Source organism: Lithobates pipiens, unplaced genomic scaffold (assembly GCF_037356315.1).
Source record: "Lithobates pipiens isolate NorthernLeopardFrog02 unplaced genomic scaffold, aLitPip1_a1.2 Scaffold_11, whole genome shotgun sequence".
Lineage (NCBI taxonomy): Eukaryota > Metazoa > Chordata > Amphibia > Anura > Ranidae > Lithobates > Lithobates pipiens.
Genome location: NW_027507696.1, coordinates 9,335,477 through 9,357,622, shown reverse-complemented (window position 1 = coordinate 9,357,622; position 22,146 = coordinate 9,335,477). Strand labels below are relative to the sequence as shown.

The window sequence follows — 22,146 nt, the reverse complement described above, 5'->3', positions numbered from 1 at the left end:
TGCTGACCATACAAAAAAGTGATGGGAGAATGAAAATTTTACTGTTGGCACCATAACGAGATATAAGAGGAATCTTCCAAAAGGGACCCCTGCCCTGGACCCCTGCCCTGGACCCCTGCCCTGAACCCCTGCCCTGAACCCCTGCCCTGGACCCCTGCCCTGAACCCCTGCCCTGGACCCCTCTGCCCTGGACCCCTGCCCTGGACCCCTGCCCTGGACCCCTGCCCTGGACCCCTGCCCTGAACCCCTGCCCTGAACCCCTGCCCTGGACCCCTGCCCTGGACCCCTGCCCTGGACCCCTGCCCTGGACCCCTGCCCTAGACCCCTGCCCTAGAGGGAAACTTCCCCCATTTCCTGTGGAATCTTGATGACAAATGCCAGTGGAGCATAGACCTCAAAAATGAATAATTATTACACAGGATTTATATAGCGGCGACAGTTTACGCAGCACTTTACAACTTGAGGGTAGACAGTACAAATAGAAAAAAAGAAAAAATAAAGAAAAAAAGAAAAGAAAAAAAGAAAAGATACAGTAGGAATCGGGGGGGGCCTGCTTGTTGGAGCTTACAATCTAAATAAACAAACTGACCGGGATTTTAACCATTCTCCACCTTTGCCAAGACTAAAAATAAATGGCTATATTTTTTATATAATGTTTTATTATTGGAGATGTTTTATTTTTACCTCTTTGTTTTTATATTGCTTTTTCTTGTCTTGGGACTCACTCAGCTGTCGAAGGGGCGTGACTGAAAAGGTCTGCCGAGTGCGCAGCCCAGACTGTTCTGGTGGAGGGCGTTCTCCCTGTCAGCACACAATAGAGCAGCAGGGGAGATCACTGTACTAACGTCAGATAGTTAGTACAGCAGCTCCTCCTGAGCTGTTTTTTTTCCTGTGTTGTGTTGGTAATGGCACCAGGGATTGCAGCTGTTACACCCTGTTCAGTGCCTTTAAAGTCCTACAAGGAATCAGATTCCCCCAAAAGGGACTAAACTAGGTATAAACCTGGAGAAAACAAACCTCCAGTAACCTAAAATAGCAGACTATAATGGCCAAAACAGTGAAGACAATAGATAAGTAAAAATGTCATCTTTACTATACAATGTTAAAATAAATAAAATTAGAGGTATCCTGCCCCACACATCTGGGGGAATGAATACTTTCTAATTATTATTATTATTTTCAATATATGCATCTCTTAAAAATACATACAATAACGTATATGCATGAAGTGAATACAATCTGGGTAATGTGCATTTAGCCTGCTGCCTGTAAGGTCAACGTGTTTCGCCAGCTATTTGGCTTCTTCAGGACCCAGACAAGAAGAATTCAGACTACCTAGAACAATATAATATTAGTAGCAAGATAAAGAAAGTTAACCAATACCGCAATACGGTATCCATATCAATTGTGTATGCTTATGTGCACATTCCACTGGTAAGGGTAGGGGCAGGGGGTGCAGCTGTTACACCCTGTTCAGTGTCATTAAAGTCCTGCAAGGAATCTGATTTCTCGAAGCCCTTGTACACACGGTCGGACATTCCGACAACAAAATCCGTCGGATTTTGTCCGAAACTTGTGTTGCATACACACGGTCGGACAAAGTTGTCGGAAAATACGATCGTACGTAACGTGATGACGTTATTTCGTTACGACGGGACTACGTTCAGGCTAGTAGCCAATAGCTTTGGTATTAGGAATTAGATCTGAGCATGCGTGGCACTTTGTCCGATCGGAATTCTCTACACACAATCGGACAAAGTCCGATCGGATCATGTTGTCGGAAAGTTTTATAGCCCAGCTCCAAAACTTTGTCGGTCGGATATTCCGATGGAAACAGTCCGATGGAGCCCACACACGCGGTCGGACTATCCGACAACACGGTCCGATCGGACATTTTCCGTCGGAATGTCCGACCGTGTGTACAAGGGCTTAGGGGGACTGTTCCTGGAAGCTCGCTAGCTTCTGCGCATAAAATAAAAAATCCCTGGCAGGTTCTTTTCCCTGCAGGATGGGGCAGCTTGCCCTGTTTTCTCGCAGTATCCCTGGATCTCTCTGCACCTCTTGATGTTTTTTGAGGCAGAGTAGTCTAAGCGGCATTTTGGGATTCTGTCTCTGCTCCTTCCACTTTGCCCATGCAGGTCATCATGGGCTCGGATTCTGCCGCTAGTGCACCAGAAGGTACTACAGGGAAGCATGGGTGTCTGCAGGGTTTTTTAAGGCTGCTCAAGTGGCTGATTGTGCCTGGAGAAAGGACCAGAGTACGATGAGATGTAAGAGCTCTGTGAAAAGCAACCACTCACATGCTGCTCTACTTGGCCATGTCCCCAGAATTATAATATTAATATATATTTTTGTATATATGTATTCTGTGTTGAAAGAATCTAAATATTCATGGTATGGCAGTCATGCCATATGTTGGACTTGTAGGGCGTCGTTTCTAGATTATGGATCAGAATATGCTGTATTTTGTGTCCTCATGGTGTAATTTAACAGTGCCTATAGCAGTAATGTTGCATCCAGAATATACAGTACATTGAAAAGGGACTGTTCTTAAAGAGGAACTGCAATCAGCTCACATAATCTGTAATAAAAAACATCTTTGCCATTCTGAAGCTTCCCTCCAACCACTTTGCATATTATTTTATATATACTGTGATTCTGTACATGTCAGATATGCTGCAGAAATCTTCCTCCACTAAGTTTGGCTGCAACCAATTTAACTGTGGGCAGCTGATGCTGCTGCCTGTTCATTTCTTGGATTAACACAGACACACCTCAGCTCTGCAGCTTTCATTGGCCTCTTATGACTCGCCCCCCCCCCCCCCCCCCCTCACTTCCTGGTAAACTCTCACGAGAGTGAGAGAGAGAGCGCTGTGGATGATGTCAAAAGCCTAGGCTTTTCACCAGACAAACAGGAAGTGGGCTGTATAAGGTATTTCATGGCAGAAAAAATATGTTTTACTATCCAAAGTTAAAACAACAAGGGCAGAAGATTTAAAGCGGAGGTCCACCCTAAAGTGGACCTTCCGCTCATCGGAACCCTCCCCCCCTCCGGCGCCACAATTGGCACCTTTCAGGGGGGAGGGGGGTGCAGATACCTGTACAGTACAGGTATCTGCACCCTCTTCCGGGATAGCTCTCTGCGGAAAGGGGCGTAGGTTACGCCCCTTTCCGCAAGTGCCCGCCCCTTTCCGCAAGTGCTCCGCTGCCTGCTGGGAAACACACAGATCCCAGAGGCAGCGGGGACCGTCCTTATTGCGCAGCGCGACTCGCGCATGCGCAGTAGGGAACCGGGAAATGAAGCCGAAAGGCTCCATTTCCTGATTCCCATACCCAAGATGGCGGCGGCAGCACCCGAGAGACGATCTAGAGATCGGCTTCGGGTGCCCGACATCGCGGGCGCGCTGGACAGGTAAGTGTCACTATTTTAAAAGTCAGCAGACTCTCCTGCTGCATTGTCTATGCAGTGAAAAAAATGAAAATCCAGTAGAGAGAGTGGAATCCCCATTGTAGTGGCCACATTTGACGGGGGAAACTGGGAACTCACCAGAATAGTCCTCAGAAGATATGATTCTGCCTAAATCCTCCCATATCTGAATTTATTTTTGTTGAATAACAATCACCAATAACTGTGAATCCTAAATGATAGACAATTTTCTTGTTTTGCAGCTTCATTCCCCCATGAACTCGATGGGCTCCGAGGACATCAAACCCCCTCCAGGAATCAACGGCATCCTGAAAGTGCCAGCACATGCCTCCGGCCCCATGGCAGCCTTCACTAAACACATCTGCGCCATCTGTGGGGACAGATCATCAGGTAAGTCCCTCCTCATCTTCTCTTTGCATACAATGGATTACATCCATGGCCTTAATGCTAATGGAGAACCTGTAGGCTATAGGATGATGGAGAATCCACGTACTGTACCATGATAACGAACAAATGGGCTATAGGAGAATAAAGTTGCTGTAGGATGGCGGAGAACCCTTAGGCTGTAGGATGATGGAGAACCCATGGTCTATAGGATGATAGAGAACCCATGGTCTATAGGATGTTGGAGAACCCATGGTCTATAAGATGTTGGAGAACCCATGGTCTATAAGATGTTGGAGAACCCATGGTCTATAAGATATTGGAGAACCCATGGTCTATAGGATGTTGGAGAACCCATGGTCTATAAGATGTTGGAGAACCCATGGTCTTTATGATGTTGGAGAACCCATGGTCTATTGCAGGGATCTTTAAACTACAGCCCTCCAGCTGTTGTGGACCTACATGTCCCATGATGCATTGTAAAACTCTGACATTTACAGACATGACTAGGCATGATGGGAATTGTAGTTCCTGAACTGGAGGATCATAGTTTGGAGACCCCCCCTGGTCTATAGGGGGATGGAGAACCCATGGTCTATAGGGGGATGGAGAACCCCTGGTCTATAGGATGCTGGAGAACCCATGGTCTATAGCAGTGATGGCGAGCCTTGGCACCCCAGATGTTTTGGAACTACATTTCCCATGATGCTTAACTACACTGCATAAGCATCATGGGAAATGTAGTTCCAAAACATCTGGGGTGCCAAGGTTCACCATCTATAGGATGATGGAGAACCCACGGTCGTCTATGATGGAGAACCCACGGTCGTCTATGATGGAGAACCCACGGTCGTCTATGATGGAGAACCCACGGTCGTCTATGATGGAGAACCCATGGTCGTCTATGATGGAGAACCCATGGTCGTCTATGATGGAGAACCCATGGTCGTTTATGATGGGGAACCCATGGTCGTCTATGATGGGGAACCCATGGTCTATGATGGGGAACCCATGATCTATGAGATGATGGGGAACCCTTGGTCTATGGGATGATGGGGAACCTTTGGTCTATAGGATGATGGGGAACCCATGGTCTATGGGACGATGGGGAACCAGTGGTCTATGAGATGATGGGGAACACTTGTTCTATGAGATGATGGGGAACCCTTGGTCTATGGGATGATGGGGAACCCTTGGTCTATGGGATGATGGGGAACCCTTGGTCTATGGGATGATGGGGAACCCATGGTTTATGGGACGATGGGGGACGATGGGGAACCCATGGTTTATGGGACGATGGGGAACCCATGGTCTATGGGACGATGGGGAACCAATATTTAGAACCATGGCAATGATAATAGAAATGGTCACCATGTCTCAAAGACATGGTGTGCTTAAAATGCAGTGCCATGCAACAGGGGACATCTGCGTTGTTCTGTGTGACTCCCAAAAATGCAGACATTGTTTTTCCTCATACCATAGAAACTGTCAGTGCAGCAAGCTGCTTTCAATCATGTCCCACTTTGTGAGGGCACTCCGCACAGTCATCTATGCTGGAGCAAAATCTGACTGCTTTGTGCTGTAAAGGATTGCGTTATCTGGCCTCCCTGCGAGGGTCTGATCAGCATTGTACTTTGGGCAGTTTCATCTGCTCCTCTTTTGATGACATCTTGAAAGGCTGTCATGTGTTGCCGTGGGAGTTGCAGCACAGGGCAGTTTCTTTTTTTCCAAATGTCTGTCTCTGGCATGTCTGGCGTGCGGTTAGGAAGATGGAGCTCGAGTGTCTATTGTTGTGAGTTCCTTCAGCTCGTCAGGAAGCAGATGTGACCCTCAGCGAACTCATTTGAGGGCTGGAAAGTGAAAGAGTTGGGTCGGTGGTCGGGCAAAGTGGGAAAGAATTTACAATAATAGAAAAGAGAAAAGATGATGGTTGCAGGTCTCCATTTTAGCTTGAAAACTGGAAGACGGTGTTAGATCACTAAAATGAACACCTCAATTCTATTCACGTCAATTAAAGAAAGTTAAAACAGATTTAAAGTTGTATTCAACCCAAAAGCAAACATTATATTGCAGCTTACCAATTCTTAGATGTGATGGCTGCATTCGTTTCCTTTTTTAGTGTTGATCCAGCCAGCAAGTCTGTTTTTCAAACGCACAAGTTCTCCTGCAGAATGTATCAGTTTACATAGATGAAAGAAAAAAAACAAAAAAAAACTGCTTGCTGTAAGAGCCCGTTCACACTGAGGCAGCACGACTTGCAGCGCGATTGCCTCAGACTTGTCAGGTGGCTAAGTCGCCTGACGGGTCGCCCCTGTGTGAACCGGCCCTAATTTATTATAAAGTATGAGCTGGCGTTTGGCTTCAGTGTATTAGTGTATGTAAATCAGCTAACACTATTCTCTGCCAGGCTGACAATGCTGCTGTCGGCTGTGCCTCCTGTGCTCATTCATCAAGAGTTATGTCTCACTAATACAAGAGGTGTGCTACTGGCCAGATCACCAGGTGAAAACAGAGGGGAAAAAAGCCAAAGAAAACTGATGCAGCCACCACATATATGATTGGTAAGCTGCAATATAATAAGCCTAAAACAAACATTTGCAAGGTTGAAGCTTACCAGTTGTTAGATTTGGGGGATAAATTACCGTGTTTATCGGCGTATAACACGCACCTTTTCCCCCTTAAAAGCAGGGGAAAATCGCGGGTGCGTGTTATTCGCCGATCCCCCGCAATTCTGAGCCTCTGGGCGGCTTTCAGCCGCTTTCGGCCCATCTCGGCGGCTTTCGGCCACCTTCGGCTCTTCTCGGCGGCCTTTGGCCATTCTCGGCAGCTTCCGGCCATTCTCGGCGGCCGAAAGCTGCCGAGAACAGTCGAAGGCCGCCGAGAACTACTACGCACCACCGAGATACACAGGACATCCGGTTCTGTATCTCGGCAGCAGCATTTTTAAAAAAATAATAAAACTGACAAGGCTGCAGATGGACAATGATAAGACTGCATTGATGGGCATTTAAATGCAAGTTTTTTTTTTTTTTTTCCTTAAACTTCCCTCCTAAAAGTTTTTTTCCTTAAAATTCCCTCCTAAACTTGGGGTGCGTGTTATACGCCGATAAATACAGTAGATTTCTTACCTTTTTCAAAGCTTTTTTTTCACCTGGTAATCCTGGTTACAACACAATTCCCGTCCCTGCAGATCAAGCTGGCCATATACCGTACAATCAGGTTGTACAATATCTGCAGAATCTCCTTTATATTTTCCATAACTTAGTAATATATGGACATACCTTAACAATCCATTACATTTGTATCCCCTGCACCAGGGCCGTCTTTAATATTGATTGGACCCTGGGCAAAAATTTTCTTAGGGCCCACCCCACCATGCAATTTCACTCTACACCTTCTCTGAGACATACAATAAATAGCAGTTAGACTTAAAATCAGTTTACTATATAATATCAGGCAGCGATTGCGATTGGTTGCCAGAGGTTACAGCATATCATTACTGCTTACTGACTGGTTGCTAGAGGTTACAGCACTCCTTAAGGCTCACTGATTAGTTGCTAGAGGTTACAGCACATTTCTGCTTGTTGATTGGCTGCTAGAGATTGCTGTACAGTAATACTGCTCACTGGTTGCTATAGGTTACAGCACATATTCTCCTCACTGCAGGGGGGCATGATATACCTATGAATGCTGCCTTTATTTACATATCAATGCAGTTGGCCTCAGCTATTTAAATATGCATGTCACTTCTATTTACATATGAATGCCAGTATTTACATGTAAACACAGGTCTGCAGGTGAGTCATCTGTACACAACAATAGGGCAGAGCTGGGCAGCATTAGTAGCAGCACAAGACTAAAACTTCAAGGGACAAGGGAATGTAAACTGGGATAGTTGGCAAGTATGAGGCAGCTGCTTTGGGCCCCACAACAATGAGAGGGCCTAGGGCAGCTGCCCCTTTTGCCCTGCCTTAAAGACGGCCCTGCCCTGCACTACACAGTTGATGATAGATCTAAAGGAGATTGTATGCTCAGTTTGTATAATTTGGAACTTGTACAGTTTGGAAGCAGCAGCATTGAAGAGGAGGGTAATGTGGTACACCAGAACATGGTTAAATTGTTTGTAGTAAGTACTCTCCAACAAAACCATCTGGGCCCAGACCTTTATTGACTTTTTGGCATTTTTACACGCTTGCTGCTATATCTTTTTATGGATGTACAAATATTTGTAGATGCTTCCTTTAGTAAATTACTTTATATTAAGCAGTAAAGTCAGCATGCTTACTGAACCTCTGCTGAAATAAAATCAATGAAAGCCAAATCACACACGTCCGCTGCACTGGGGAGGTATGAGTGGCCTTTTAGAGACTAAGCTACATATTTGAGTGTATTCAGTAAAAGCCGACTGAGGACTTGTACTGAGCGAGAAGCAATACAAGCAATAAAAGCACAGTGAGTATAGCTACTCTTATTTTTATTTTTTTTTAAGATGGAGCCGTGCAGCAGAGCAGGACAGCACCGAATGATCCCACAAATGAAGTGTAGGGTCACCGTTCTATATTATTACCAATGTAGTTTCTTAGGCCAGCAGAGAGCTACAATACACCCATCCATTGTATGCCCAGTATTGCCATCTCCGTCAGTAGAAACAAGAAACAAGCAGCCCTCTGACATAACAGAGAGATGAACTATCAGTAAACATTAGCGGGATTTATTGTGTAATTACTGCAAGGATGCAAATTTAATTTGTAGCAATTGGATTTTATTGTAAGCCTTACATTGATTTCGTATTTCAGGCGCCTCGCACGTTCATTGTAATAAGCTCGTTGATTGGCATTACTCTTCCAGGGTGTCTTTTATTGTTTTCTTGCTGGTCAATAATTTAACAGCTTCATTTACTGACTTCCACATTAAAGAGCAAAGAGTGAAAAAATAGCAGCTATGTTAACCTTAGCAACCAACTGCTTTTTTTTGCAGCAGCTGAAAGTTGTAGAGAACTAAAGGATAGAAAAAACACCTGGAAACAAAAAAATCTAATAAAATAAATCTTTCAAATTGATCCTTTGATGGTTTTCTGTCTTCAGAATGACTGCAGGTTTGTCCGTCCTCGTGTTCTCAACCACTTGCTTACTGGGCACTTAAACCCCCCTCCTGCCCAGACCAATTTTGAGCTTTCAGCGCTGATGCACTTTGAATGACAATTGCGCGGGCATACAACACTGTACCCTAATGCAATTTTTATTTTTTTTCCCACAAATAGAGCTTTCTTTTGGTGGTATTTAGTTACAGCTCAGAGTTTTATTTTTTGCTAAACAAACAAAAAAAGATGCAAAAAAAAAAAAATCATGTTTAATAGTTTGTTATAAAATTTTGCAAACGGGTCATTTTTCTCCTTCATTGAAGTGCGCTGATTAGGCGGCACTGATAGGCTGCACTGGTGGGCACTGATGGGCTGCATTGGTGGGCACTGATAGGCTGCATTGGTGGGCACTGATAGGCTGCACTGGTGGGCACTGATAGGCATAGTTAAGGCGGCACTAATAGGCACAGATAAGGCAGCACCGATGGGCACAGATAAGGCGGCACTGATGGGCACAGATGGGTGGCACGGATGGGTGGCACGGATGGGCACTGATAGGTACCACTGATAGATGGGACTGATGGGCACTGATAGGTGGCTCTGATAGGTGGCACTGCTGGGCACTGATGGGCGGCACTGCTGGGCACTGGTAGATGACACTGATGGGCACGGATAAGTGGCACTGGGGTGCAGCACCTTTGAGGCAGATTGTGGGCACTGCTGGGTGGCACTGTGGGTGGCACTGTGGGCACTGCTGGGTGGCACTGTGGGCACTGCTGGGTGGCACTGACGGGGGCCCTCAGGGGGCGCGCAGGCCGCCCGGCAAAGGAGATCCGCGCTGTAGCCGTCATTTGGCTATAGCGCGGATCTCAAGTGTAAGGAGTTCCTGTCAGGTCTCTAAGCACCAGTTCCCTGCAAGAGAAGATGTAGTATACTCGCCTTGGTGGCCTTGGTCCCCTATCCATTTCAGGACTGCAGCCTCCATCAATGTCTCTGAGGTTTGACCCTTCCAGGAGTGTCAGGTGTTTGTGTTCCCCATTGCTTCCTGTTTTTCCCAGGTCCCTGTTGTGTCCTGATGCAGGGGTTGGACGATAGAACCACAGGGCCACAGAGGACACGTGCATCCAACATTCCAGGAAATCCCAAATGTCGGAAACACTGGTGGAGCCGGCAGCGCTGGAACAGAATATAGATTTGGATACAGACCTGACAGGGTCCTTGGACCCCTTTCACACGGTCAGTCCGACAGTCCGACCAATTGGACCCTCCATTCAACTCTTAGTGGCAGACATAAACCGACTTGTGTTCTACCTCCAATACGATCTTACAAAAAAGTATCGTTGGCTGTGTCCGTGTCCGCTCTCCAAATGCAGAGTGGACACGGACATGCCACCCACCCGCTTCACTCATTGTGGCCCTCGACCGGTTACCAAGTCTCTTAAGTGGCCCTCGCTCCTCAAAAGGTTGGGCACCCCTGCGCTATAGCGTTAGAAATAGCGCCTGCAATCCACCCCAAAAAAGCTGATTCCTGGATGCAGGGCCACAGAGGACACGTGCGTCCAACATTCCAGGAAATCCCAAATGTCGGAAACACTGGTGGAGCCGGCAGCGCTGGGACAGAATATAGATTTGGATACAGACCTGACAGGGTCTCTTTTAAGAAGAAGCAAGCCTTTAAAAAACTTTACATGTAAGCTCTGTGCATCTAAACAATCATAATGGTGTCTGGTGGTAAAGCCCAGAAATCTGCACTGCAAATTGATAAAATATGACATTTACAGTATGTCACTTGGGAGTGCAGGTTGTTCTTGTGTGATATGTGCCACTTTAGTCTAAGGATGGCCCCCATGTGTTCTTTATAATAGCTGACTGCCCCCCCCCCCCCCTCCCCTATATTTCCTTCTACTCCCTGACAGCGATCAGGAGGCTACCGTGGTCGTGCTGGACAGGAAGTCAGCAGTGCACTGGCAAAAATATCTCCCTCAGTAAGACCCCTTTCACACTGGGGCGTTTTTCAGGCACTTTAGCGTTAAAAGAAACCGCAACTGCAATCCCAATGTAAAAGCAGGAGTGCTTTCACACTGAGATCCCTTTCACATTGGAGCATTTTCAGGCGCTTTAGCGTTAAAAAAAAAAAAAGCACCTGAAAGAAGGTGCAACTGCAATCCCAATGTAAAAGCCCGAGTGCTTTCACACTGAGGCGCTGCGCTGGCAGGGTGTCAAAAAAAGTCCTGCAAGCAGCTTCTTTGCAGCGCTTTTGGAGGGGTGAATACAACGCTCCTAAAGCGCCCCTTCCCATTGAAATCAATTGGAAGCGCCTGCAAAACGCCTGAAAAGTGCTTTTGGCAGCAGCGTTTTGTGGGCACTTTTAACCCTTTATTTGGCCACTAGCAGGGGTTAAAAGCACCCCAATAGCTCTTGAAAAACACTGGTAAAGCGCTGCTAGTTTAAGCGGCACTTTACAAGCGTTTTTCGGGCGCTGACATTGTGAAAGGGCTCTTAAAGCACTTGGGCTTTCACATTGGGACTGCAGATGAGGCTTCTTTCAAGCGCTTTACAGGTGCTTTTTTGTTAACGCTAAAGTGCCTGAAAAACGCCTGAAAAACACCCCAGTGTGAAAGGGGTCTAAAGCTGACATACATTATACAAACTGAGCATACAATCTCCTTTAGATCTATCATCAACTGTGTAGTGCAGGGGATACAAATGTAATGGATTGTTTAGGTATGTCCTTATACTACTAAGTTATGGAAAATATAAAGGAGATTCTGCAGAGATTGTACAGCCTCATTGTACGGTATATGACCAGCTTGAACTGCATTTAAGCTGAACTGCAGGTATGATTTTTATTGCATAGTTATATTGGTCCAGGTTGGAGTATGTATGTAATTAAGCATATGTCATACCTGAGCCATCGCTGTGGAAGCTGCATATCACTGTTTGTGGTCATCACTACTACAGTGATGGCAGCAATTTTCTGAATTCGGCATTGTAACTACAATGAGTCGCTCGCTATGCACCGCCACCATTCACAGAACGGCTTGTATGGTTTTAATGTAGTTCTAATGTAGTTCTAAATCGGCCTTTTTATCAGCTCAATCGGCCGATGCAGATTCATTAAAAAACTGCAAATATCGGCCGACCGATATATCGCTCAACCTATAGTTATGTGCATATAGCTGCGCTACATCGCACTTGGACGCATTCAATTCTATTTTTTCTATTCGCACCGAACCGCATGTAACGAAATTGCAGCTAAACGCTGTGTGTGAATGGGGGCCATAGGGAAGCACTGTGTGCTTTTAGCTGCGGTAGAAAACTAGAAAATCCGCAGCTAAAAGCGCCATTCTATCCGGGGCCTTATAGTGCTGCTGTTATCAGTTCAAGTCTGCCAGTCTGTTTTGTCAAAATATGGAACATCAAACCTTCAGAAATACAAACATCACAATAAAACATTTCTTTCATGTAATAACTCAAATGTAAATTTGCTGAACATACTAGATGGATAAAGATCGATTCCAGACCGTATTTATTTATTTTTGTTATGGATAGAGTAACAAAGGGTAAGAACCCCCGTCAATTATTTATTGCTGTTTTTGTCCCCAATTGGAAGATTTCCTCTCACTTCCTGTCTATTTGATGGGTGTAGGCCAGTGTTTCTCAATTCCAGTCCTCATGGCCCACTAACAGGTCATGTTTTCAGGATTTCCCTCAGATGAAACAAATGGGGTAATTACTAAGGCAGTGAAACTGATCAAATCACCTGTGCAAAATAATGGAAAGCCTGAAAACATGACCTGTTAGTGGGCCATGAGGACTGGAATTGAGAAACACTGGTGTCCGTCGGATTTTGTCCGTCGGATTTTGACCGTCGGATCTTGTCCGAAACTGTTGCATACACACGGTCGGAAAAAGTTGTCGAAAAATCCGATCTTTCAGAACGTGATGACGTAATTTCGTTACGATGGGACTACGTTCAGGCTAGTAGCCAATAGCTTCGATGTAGGAATTTGATCTGAGCATGCGTGGCACTTTGTCCGATCGGAATTCTCTACACATGATCGGAGTATGTCCGATCGGACCAGTTTGTCAGAAAATATTTCCGGCAAGTTGGAAAATTTGGTCCGACAGATATTCCGACGGAATCAGTCCGATGTAGACCACACACAGTCAGAATATCCGACAAAACGGTCCGATAGGACACATTCCGACGGATTCTCCGACCGTGTGTACAAGGGCTTAGACAGGAAGAAAGAGAAAACCAAAACCAATAGGGACACAGGCAGAAATAAAACCGTTTTGGCTGGAGTTGGGCTAAGTATGATCCAAAATTTGATCTGCACGTGTGTGATGTGGTGATTACAATTCTACTAAAAGAAGTGACAATGATTGAGAGAGTAGACGCAACCAGAACGGGTTAAGCGATTGTGCTGACTTCTCTACCATTCTCTCTGCCAGGTAAACACTATGGAGTCTACAGCTGTGAGGGCTGCAAGGGCTTCTTTAAGAGGACAGTTCGGAAGGACCTCACCTACACGTGCAGGGACACCAAGGACTGCCTGATCGACAAGAGACAACGCAACCGCTGCCAGTACTGCCGCTACCAGAAGTGTCTGGCCATGGGCATGAAGCGTGAAGGTAAAGCTCTTTCTGCCTCCTATTAAAAGTTTTTTTTTTAAATGAAACTTTTTAGTTTTGTAAAGGAAATTCCTATCTACCTTGGGTGACCAGAGGGAGGGAGAGACATTGATGATAATACTGTAGTGTTTGGATTGGGTAGACTTCCCTCCTGACACTCGTCTTAGCCCCACGTACACACGGTTGGAGATTTTGGCAACCAAATCCGTCGGATTTTGCCCGTCGGATTTAGTCCGACGGGATTGTGTCCGAAACTGTTGCATACACACGGTCGGGCCAAGTTGGCGAAAAATCCGATCTTTCAGAACGTGGTGACGTAATTTCGTTACGACGGGACTACATTCAGGCTAGTAGCCAATAGCTTTGATGTAGGAATTTGATCTGAGCATGCGTGGCACTTGGTCCGATGAAAATGCTCTACACATGATCGGATTAGGTCCGTCCGGGCCCAGTTGGTCGGGAAATATTTCCAACATGTTGGAAAATTGGGTCGGACGGAGATTCGGACGGAATCAGTCCGATGCATACCACACACAGTCGGATTATCTGACGACACGGTCCGATAGGACACATTCCGACAGATTCTCCGACCGTGTGTACAAGGGCTTAGAAGACTTCAGCAGCTGCTATGGTTTAGTGCCCGTTCACACTATCGCGACTTGTCAGGCGACTTAGCCGCCTGACAAGTCGCGCTCCGTTCTGTACTATGGAACGGTTCTAATAGGAGCGACTCAAGTCGCTCCGACTTAGAAAAAGGTTCCTGTACTATTTTTGGGGCGACTTCAGGCGACTTGCATTGACTTCCATACAGAAGTAATTTAGCAAGTCGCCGCTGAAGTTGTGTGCAGGTCGCGTCTGTGAGTCGCGCTGCAAGTCGCGTCGCCCCCTGTGTGAACGGGCACTTAGGCTTGAAATGGGCACAGATATTGGGTTGTAGGTATGAATCTACAATAATAAGTGGTGTTCTAATCCCTGAAGGACACTGTGTGTAGACTGCATGGATGGGGTGGGAGGCTCTCATTCTTTTTTTTTTTTTTTTTTTTTTTTTTTTTTTAAAGAGATTGGAGTTTTACTTTAACAATTTTGTGATTGTAAAACCCATTTCTGCATTGTTGAGAAGTTTTGAATGTATTCTGCTTTTAGCTTTGGGAAGGCTGAACTGAGCACTGTGTGTATAATTGTCTTTCTGGTACCTTCGCCCCCTCCCCCACCCGACACCTTAACTAGAGTGTAGAGAATTGTTTACCTGTGCCAATCGGTTATGCCAGATTGTCAGCTTATTCAGTAAAACCATGCAGAGTACTATAACCCATCACGGCCAGATTACTCTGGTCATTTAAGATACGGTATCTGATGGGTTAATATGCTACGTTCATTATGTAACACTGCACAAGTCTAGATTTCTACAGTGCAGTAGGGATCTTTGAACCATTCACATCCGTTTCTGCATTATAGGAGCTTACAGTCTAATGCCCCCAGCATACACAGTTTAAAAAAAAAAAGGGTTTTTGGTCAAAAAGGATGAGCTATTATTTAATGGCTGTCATGAATGACTCGGGTCAATAAGCATAACAAGGTTTGGGAATCATAGGCATATCGTTATTCCTAGAGACTGGTTGGAGGAACCTCGATTTCTGGTTGGTGGTTAGACGGCACTGGGCACTTGCAGCGGGTAAAATAAGTATTGAACACCTCACCATTTTTTTTAGGTAATATTTTTAAAGATACATTTGACGTGAAATTCGGTAACAACCCTTGCAAACCATAACAAATAAGTTCAGAAATGAAGTTATTTGTAATAAAAATGGAATGGCGCAGGGAACAAAATATTGAACACACTAACTGAAATTTATTTAAAGCGGAGGTCCACCCTAAAGTGGACCTTCCGCTCATTGGAATCCTCCCCCCCTCCGGCGCCACAATTGGCACCTTTCAGGGGGGGAGGGGGGTGCAGGTACCTGTACAGTACAGGTATCTGCACCCACTTCCGGGATAGCTCTCTGCGGAAAGGGGCGTAGATCTACGCCCCTTTCCGAAAGTCCCCCGCTGCCTGCTGGGAAACACACAGATCCCAGAGGCAGCGGGTCCATCCTTATTGCGCAGCGCGACTCGCGCACGCGCAGTAGGGAACCGGGAAATGAAGCAGAAAAGGCTCCACTTCCTGATTCCCATACCCAAGATGGCGGCGGCAGCACCCGAGAGACGATCGAGAGATCGGCTTCGGGTGCCGACATGGCGGGCGCGCTGGGCGGGTAAGTGTCCTTATTTTAAAAGTCAGCAGCTGCTGTATTTGTAGCCGCTGGCTTTTAAAAAAAAAAAAAACGGCGGACTCCCGCTTTAATACTTGGTACAAAATCCTTTGTTGGTAACGGCAGCTTCAAGACGCCTCCTGTCTGGAGAAATTCGTTGCATGCATTGCTCAGTTGTGATTTTGGCCCGTTCTTCCATACAGTCTTCAAATCTTTCTATAGTGATGAATTTCTTCTAAACCAAGAAAAACACTGCACTATCCAAATGTGCAAGATAAAGCTGCTACCACACTAAAAATTGATATTTTAGCAAAAAAAAGTGCAAATGTTAAAAAAAAAAGGAAGTAGCGCTAAACCCTTATATTAAAACAAAATTGTAAACACTTAGCCCTTGTACACACGGTCGGAGATTCCGTCGGAATGTGTCCTATCGGACCGTTTTGTCTTATAATCCGACTGTGTGCGGTCTGCATCGGATTGTTTCCGTCGGAATATCCGTCGGACCCAATTTTCCAACTTGTTGGAAATATTTTCCGACAAACTGGTCCGATCGGACATACTCCGATCATGTGTAGAGAATTCCGATCGGACAAAGTGCCACGCATGCTCAGATCAAATTCCTACACCAAAGCTAATGGCTACTTGCCTGAACGTAGTCCTGTCCTAACGAAATAACGTCATCACGTTCTGAACGATCGGATTTTCCGACAACTTGGTCCGACCGTGTGTATGCAACAGTTTCGGACACAATCCGTCGGACAAAATCCAACGGATTTGGTTGGCAGAATGTCCGACCGTGTGTACAAGGGCTTAGGCATCCATGTATAAAACCACATAGACTTTACAAAAGGAAAATTTTAGTGAATAAGTGAACACCAAATCATTGTGCTCGTGTATAAAAAGCAAATAATAAGAAAGTGCAAATATAAAGTCTCTTTGTATCCAGAAGAATATTTGAGTCCCACGTGTAAATGACACTTCAAATATGCCGTCTGGTCCCCAAAAGGGTAAACATGCGAACACCCATGTGATGATACCGCCACCTTAAAGCGGGAGTCCACCGGGACTCCGCGTTTTTATTTATTTTTTTAAAAGCCAGCAGCTACAAATACTACAGCTGCTGACTTTTAAATAGTGACACTTAAATAGTGACACTTACCGCGATGTCGGCACCCGAAGCCGATCGCTCGCTCGGCTGCCGGGTCCCGCCGCCATCTTGGGTATGGGAATCAGGAAATGGAGCCTTTCGGCTTAATTTTCCGGTTCCCTACTGCGCATGCGCGAGCCGTGCGGCGCAATCCGGACGGTCCCCGCTGCCTCTGGGAGCTGTGTGTTTCCCAGCAGGCAGCGGGGCACTTGCTGAAGGGGGCGGGCGCTTGCGGAACGGGGCGTAACGTAAGCCCCGTTCCGCAGAGAGCTAGCCCGGAAGTGGGTGCAGTTACCTGGATTATCCAGGTAACTGCACCCCCCTCCCCCCTGAAAGGTGCCGATTGTGGCGCCGGAGGGGGGGGGGATTACGATGAGCGGAGGTCCATTTTAGGGTGGACCTCCGCTTTAACAGATGTAGGCTTACCAGATGGTTATGACCCAAGAGAATATATATTCTGAAGGTCTTGTAAGCTTCCTATTGATCGTGGACATTCGAATTTGCCGGTATTGATGTAAATTGGCAAGGGCTAAACTGACAGTCACCCAAAAAATTCTTCACAACAACAGAGAGAGCAAGAGGCGAGGTTCCACCCCTCCATGGTGAGCAAAGTAATGAGGAGTTTAGTGGGCTGTCCTCACTTCCTGTTTGAACTTTGCACTTTCTTATTATTTGCTTTTTATACACCAGCACAATGATTTGGTGTTCACTTATTCACTAAAATTTTCCTTTTGTAAAGTCTCTGTGGTTTTATACATGGATGCCTAACTGTTTACAATTTTGTTTCAATATAAGGGTTTAGCGCTACTTCCTTTTTTTTTTAACAAGTCTTCAAATCTTGAAGGTTCCATGAGCCTTTTCTATGAACTCTGATCTTTTAGTTCTTTCCATAGATTTTTCTATTGCATTCAATTCAGGTGATTGGCTGGGTCATTCAAGTAGCTTTATTTTCTTTCTTTGAAACCAATTAGTTTCCTTGGCTTTGTGTTTGGGATCACTGCCTTGCTGAAATGTCCACCCTCGCTTCATCTTCATTCATCCTTCCTTCAATGATATGAGGTTTGCCAGTACCGTGTGCTGAAAAACAGCCCCACACCATGGTGTTCCCATCGCCAGACGTAACTGTTAGGCCTCATGCACACGGACGTTTTTACAGCCGCTTTTTTTAGCTTTTTTTTGCAGCTTAAAAACGGCTGTCCATCTTAGTCTATGGCTTCATGCCCACCTAGGCGTTTTTGAGCTGCAAATGGCATAGGCGTTTTTAAGCTGTAAAAAAAACCCAGGACCAGTGCGTTCCGTGGCGTGGAGCTAGAGCTGTAAAAACGCGAATCGCGGAAAATCACGCATAAACGCGCAACATATTTTCTTTGTTTTCTGAGTGCTATAGCCAAGAGATGTGTTTCTTAAAAAACGCTACTTAACGCTAACGCTAAAAAAACGCGCAAAAACGCGCAACATATTTTCTTTGTTTTCTGAGTGCTATAGCCAAGAGATGTGTTTCTTTAAAAAACGCTACTTAACGCTAACGCTAAAAAACGCGCAAAAACTCCAATGCAAAACGCGGTAAAACACGTTTTTAACAACGATTTTTCCAGGCATCGGAGCTAGCTTTGCAGCCAGTTTTTTAAAACGTCCGTGTGCATGAGCACTTATGGTGTTTTTGCGGTGATGTGTAGTGCCATTTGATCTCCAAACATGGAGTGTATTATGGCATCCAAAGAGTTGGATTTTGGTGTCATCTGACCAGACTATCTTCTCCCGGTATTTCACAGGCTTGTCTAAATGTTGTGCACCAAACTTTAAAACGAGCTTCAACATGCTTTTTTCTTCAGCAATGGAGTTTTGCGTGGTGAACGTGCAAACAGGCCATGGTGGTTGAGTGCATTACTTATTGTTTTCTTTGAAACAATTGTAGCTGCTAATTTCAGGTCTTTCTAAAGCTTTCCACAAGTGGTCCTTGGCTCTTCTCTTCTCTTTTCCCTCCTCTGTCAGAAATCTTGCGAGGAGCACACGACGTGGCCGGTTTATGGTGAGACTAGGTTATTTCCACTTCTGGATTATGGCCTCTACAGTGCTCACTGGAACATTCAGAAGTTTAGAAATCCTTCTGTAACCAATGCCATCAGTATGTTTTGCAACAATAAGGTTGCAAAGATCTTAAGAGAGCTCTTTGCTTTTACCCACCACCAGATGTTTCTTGTGTGACACCTTTTTATAGGCCATCAGTTGAGACCGAACCAGCTGATATTAATTTGCACTGACAAGGGGAAGGATTGCTTTCTAATTACTGATAGATTTTAGCTGCCTTTTTACACCTCCATTTCTTCATGTGTCCAATACTTTTTTCCTGTGTCATTTAATTTTATCACATATAACTTAATTTCTGGACTAATTTGTTTTGGTTTCTTAGTGCAGTATCTCAGAAAAGTGAGTACACCCCTCACATTTTTGTAAATATTTTATTATATCTTTTCATGTGACAGCACTGAAGAAATGACACTTTGCTACAATGTAAAGTAGTGAGTGTACAGCTTGTATAACAGTGTAAATTTGCTGTCCCCTCAAAATAACTCAGCATACAGCCAATAATGTGTAAACTGCTGGCATCAAAAGTGAGTACACCCCTAAGCCCTTGTACACGCGGTCGGAGATTCCGACGGAATGTGTCCGATCGGACCATTTTGTCGGATATTCCGACTGAGTGTGGTCTCCATCGGACTGTTTCCGACGGACCAAGTTTTCCAACTTGTTGGTAAAATTTTCAGACAAAATGCTCCGATCGGACATACTCCGATCATGTGTAGAGAATTCCGATCGGACAAAGTGCCACGCATGCTCAGATCAAATTTCTACATCAAAGCTATTGGCTACTAGTCTGATGGTAGTCCCGTCGTAACGAAATAACGTCACCACGTTCTGAACGATCGGATTTTCCGACAACTTTGTCCGACCGTGTGTATGTACATACAGTTTCGGACAAGATCCGACGGATTTGGTTGTCGGAATGTCCGACCGTGTATACAAGGGCTAAGTGAAAATGTCAAAATTGGGGGCCAAAGTGTCAATATTTTGTGTGGCCACCATTATTTTCCAGCACTGTCTTAACCCTCTTAGGCTTGGAGTTCACCAGAGCTTCACAGGTTGCCACTGGAGTCCTCTTCCCCTCCTCCATGATGACATCACAGAGCTGGTGGATGTTAGAGACCTCACGCACCTCCATATTCAATTTGAGGATGCCCCACAGATGCTTAATTGGATTTAGGTCTGGAGACATGCTTGGCAAGTCCATCACCTTTACCCTCAGCTTCTTTGGCAAGGAAGTGGTTGTCTTGGAGCTTTGTTTGGGGTTGTTATCATGTTGAAATACTGCCCTGCGGTCCAGTCTCCGAAGGGAGGGGATCATGCTCTGCTTCAGTTTGTCACAGTACATGTTGGCTTTCATGGTCCCCTCAATGATCTGTAGCTCCCCAGTGCCGCAGCACTCATGCAGCCCCAGATCATGACACTCCCACCACCATGCTTGACTGTAGGCAAGACACACTTGTCTTTGTACTCCTCACCTGGTTGCCCCCACACAAGCCTGACACCATCTGAACCAAGTAAGTTTATCTTGGTCTCATCAGACCACAGGACATGGTTCCAGTAATCCATTTCCTTAGTCTGCTTTTCTTCAGCAAACTGTTTGCGGGCTTTCTTGTGCATCATCTTTAGAAGAGGCTTCCTTCTGGGATGACAGCCATGCAGACCAGTTTCATGCAGTGTGCGGCGTATGGTCTGAGCACTGACAGGCTGCCCCCCACCCCTTCAATCTCTGCAGCAATGCTGACAGCACTCATACATCTATTTCCCAAAGACAACCTCTGGATATGACACTGAGCATGTGACCTCAACTTCTTTGTTCGACCATGGCGAGGCCTGTTCTTAGTGAAACCTTTCCTGTTAAACTGCTGTATGGTCTTGGCCACCGTGCTGCAGCTCAGTTTCAGGGTCTTGGCAATCTTCTTATAGCCTAGGCCAGTGATGGCGAACCTTGGCACTCCAGATGTTTTGGAACTACATTTCCCATGATGCTCAACCACACTGCAGAGTCCTTGAGCATCATGGGAAATGTAGTTCCAAAACATCAGGGGTGCCAAGGTTCGCCATCACTGGTCTAGACCATCTTTATGTAGAGCAACGTTTTTTTTTTTTTTTTTTTTTTTTAGATCCCCAGAGAGTTCTTTACCATGAGGTGCCATGTTCAACTTCCAGTGACCAGTATGAGAGAGTGAGAGCGATAACACCAAATTTAACACACCTGCTCCCCATTCACGCCTGAGACCTTGTAACACTAACATGACACCGGGGAGGGAAAATGGCTAATTGGGCCCATTTTCACTTAGGGGTGTACTTACTTTTGTTGCAAGTGGTTTAGACATTAATGGTTGTATGTTGAGTTATTTTGAGGGGACAGAAAATTGACACTGTTATACAAGCTGTACACTCACTACTTTACATTGTAGCAAAGTGTCATTTCTTCAGTGTTGTCACATGAAAAAATATATTAAAATATTTACAAAAATGTGAGGGGTGTACTCACTTGTGTGAGATACTGTATGTATGGATTGCATGGGTTGTTGGTAAGGATGAGCTCAGGCGTGTTCTCTCACAGGCAGTGAGACATTTCCCGATCTCTGCAGCCGCGCATCAGGGCGATGTCTCGCTGCCTGTGATTAGCGCAGCGCTGCGCCGACTTCCTGGCTCATCCCTAGTTGTTTCCGATGTGGTTAAAATTTCATGTCAACAGCACCTTTTAGGAATATATTTACCTAGAAAAATGGTGACGTGTTCAGTACTTATTTTACCTGCTATATATTCACCCCATTTTTTCCCTTTCTTCTTTCTTTTTCTTCTCTCTTCTTTCTTGCATCTAAACTCTCTTACCTTTTCGAGATCGATTCCGATTGCTGCATTTACAGTTTACTGTTCTCTATGCTAAAAGCATACTGACTACATCTCTAACATCACATTGGTTATTTCTCATTGAGTTACTCAAGCTGGATACACACTATACAACTTTTGTTCGATTTCTTTTAGATTTACTTTCAACTATGTAGTGCAAGGGCGTGCCTGATTGCGATCAAATTGGAAGTGTTTAGGTTTGACCTCATATTATATGGTTAAAGGAAAAAAAAAAAAAATCTAAAGAGTATTGTATAATGTGTAACCAGCTTTATATGTA

The 22,146-nt window shown here is 45.3% G+C and overlaps 1 protein-coding gene across 5 annotated transcripts in view; it reads left to right on the top strand.

Moving 5' to 3' along the window:
- RXRA (retinoid X receptor alpha) overlaps positions 1 to 22,146 on the top strand; it is a 348,429-nt gene that overhangs the window by 244,335 nt on the left and 81,948 nt on the right. For all 5 annotated transcript variants that reach the window (XM_077468460.1, XM_077468444.1, XM_077468453.1 and 2 more), the window contains 2 exons: positions 3,670 to 3,817; positions 13,350 to 13,529. In XM_077468460.1, the coding sequence (XP_077324586.1) occupies positions 3,670 to 3,817; positions 13,350 to 13,529 (328 nt within the window). The remainder of the gene's footprint in view (positions 1 to 3,669; positions 3,818 to 13,349; positions 13,530 to 22,146) is intronic.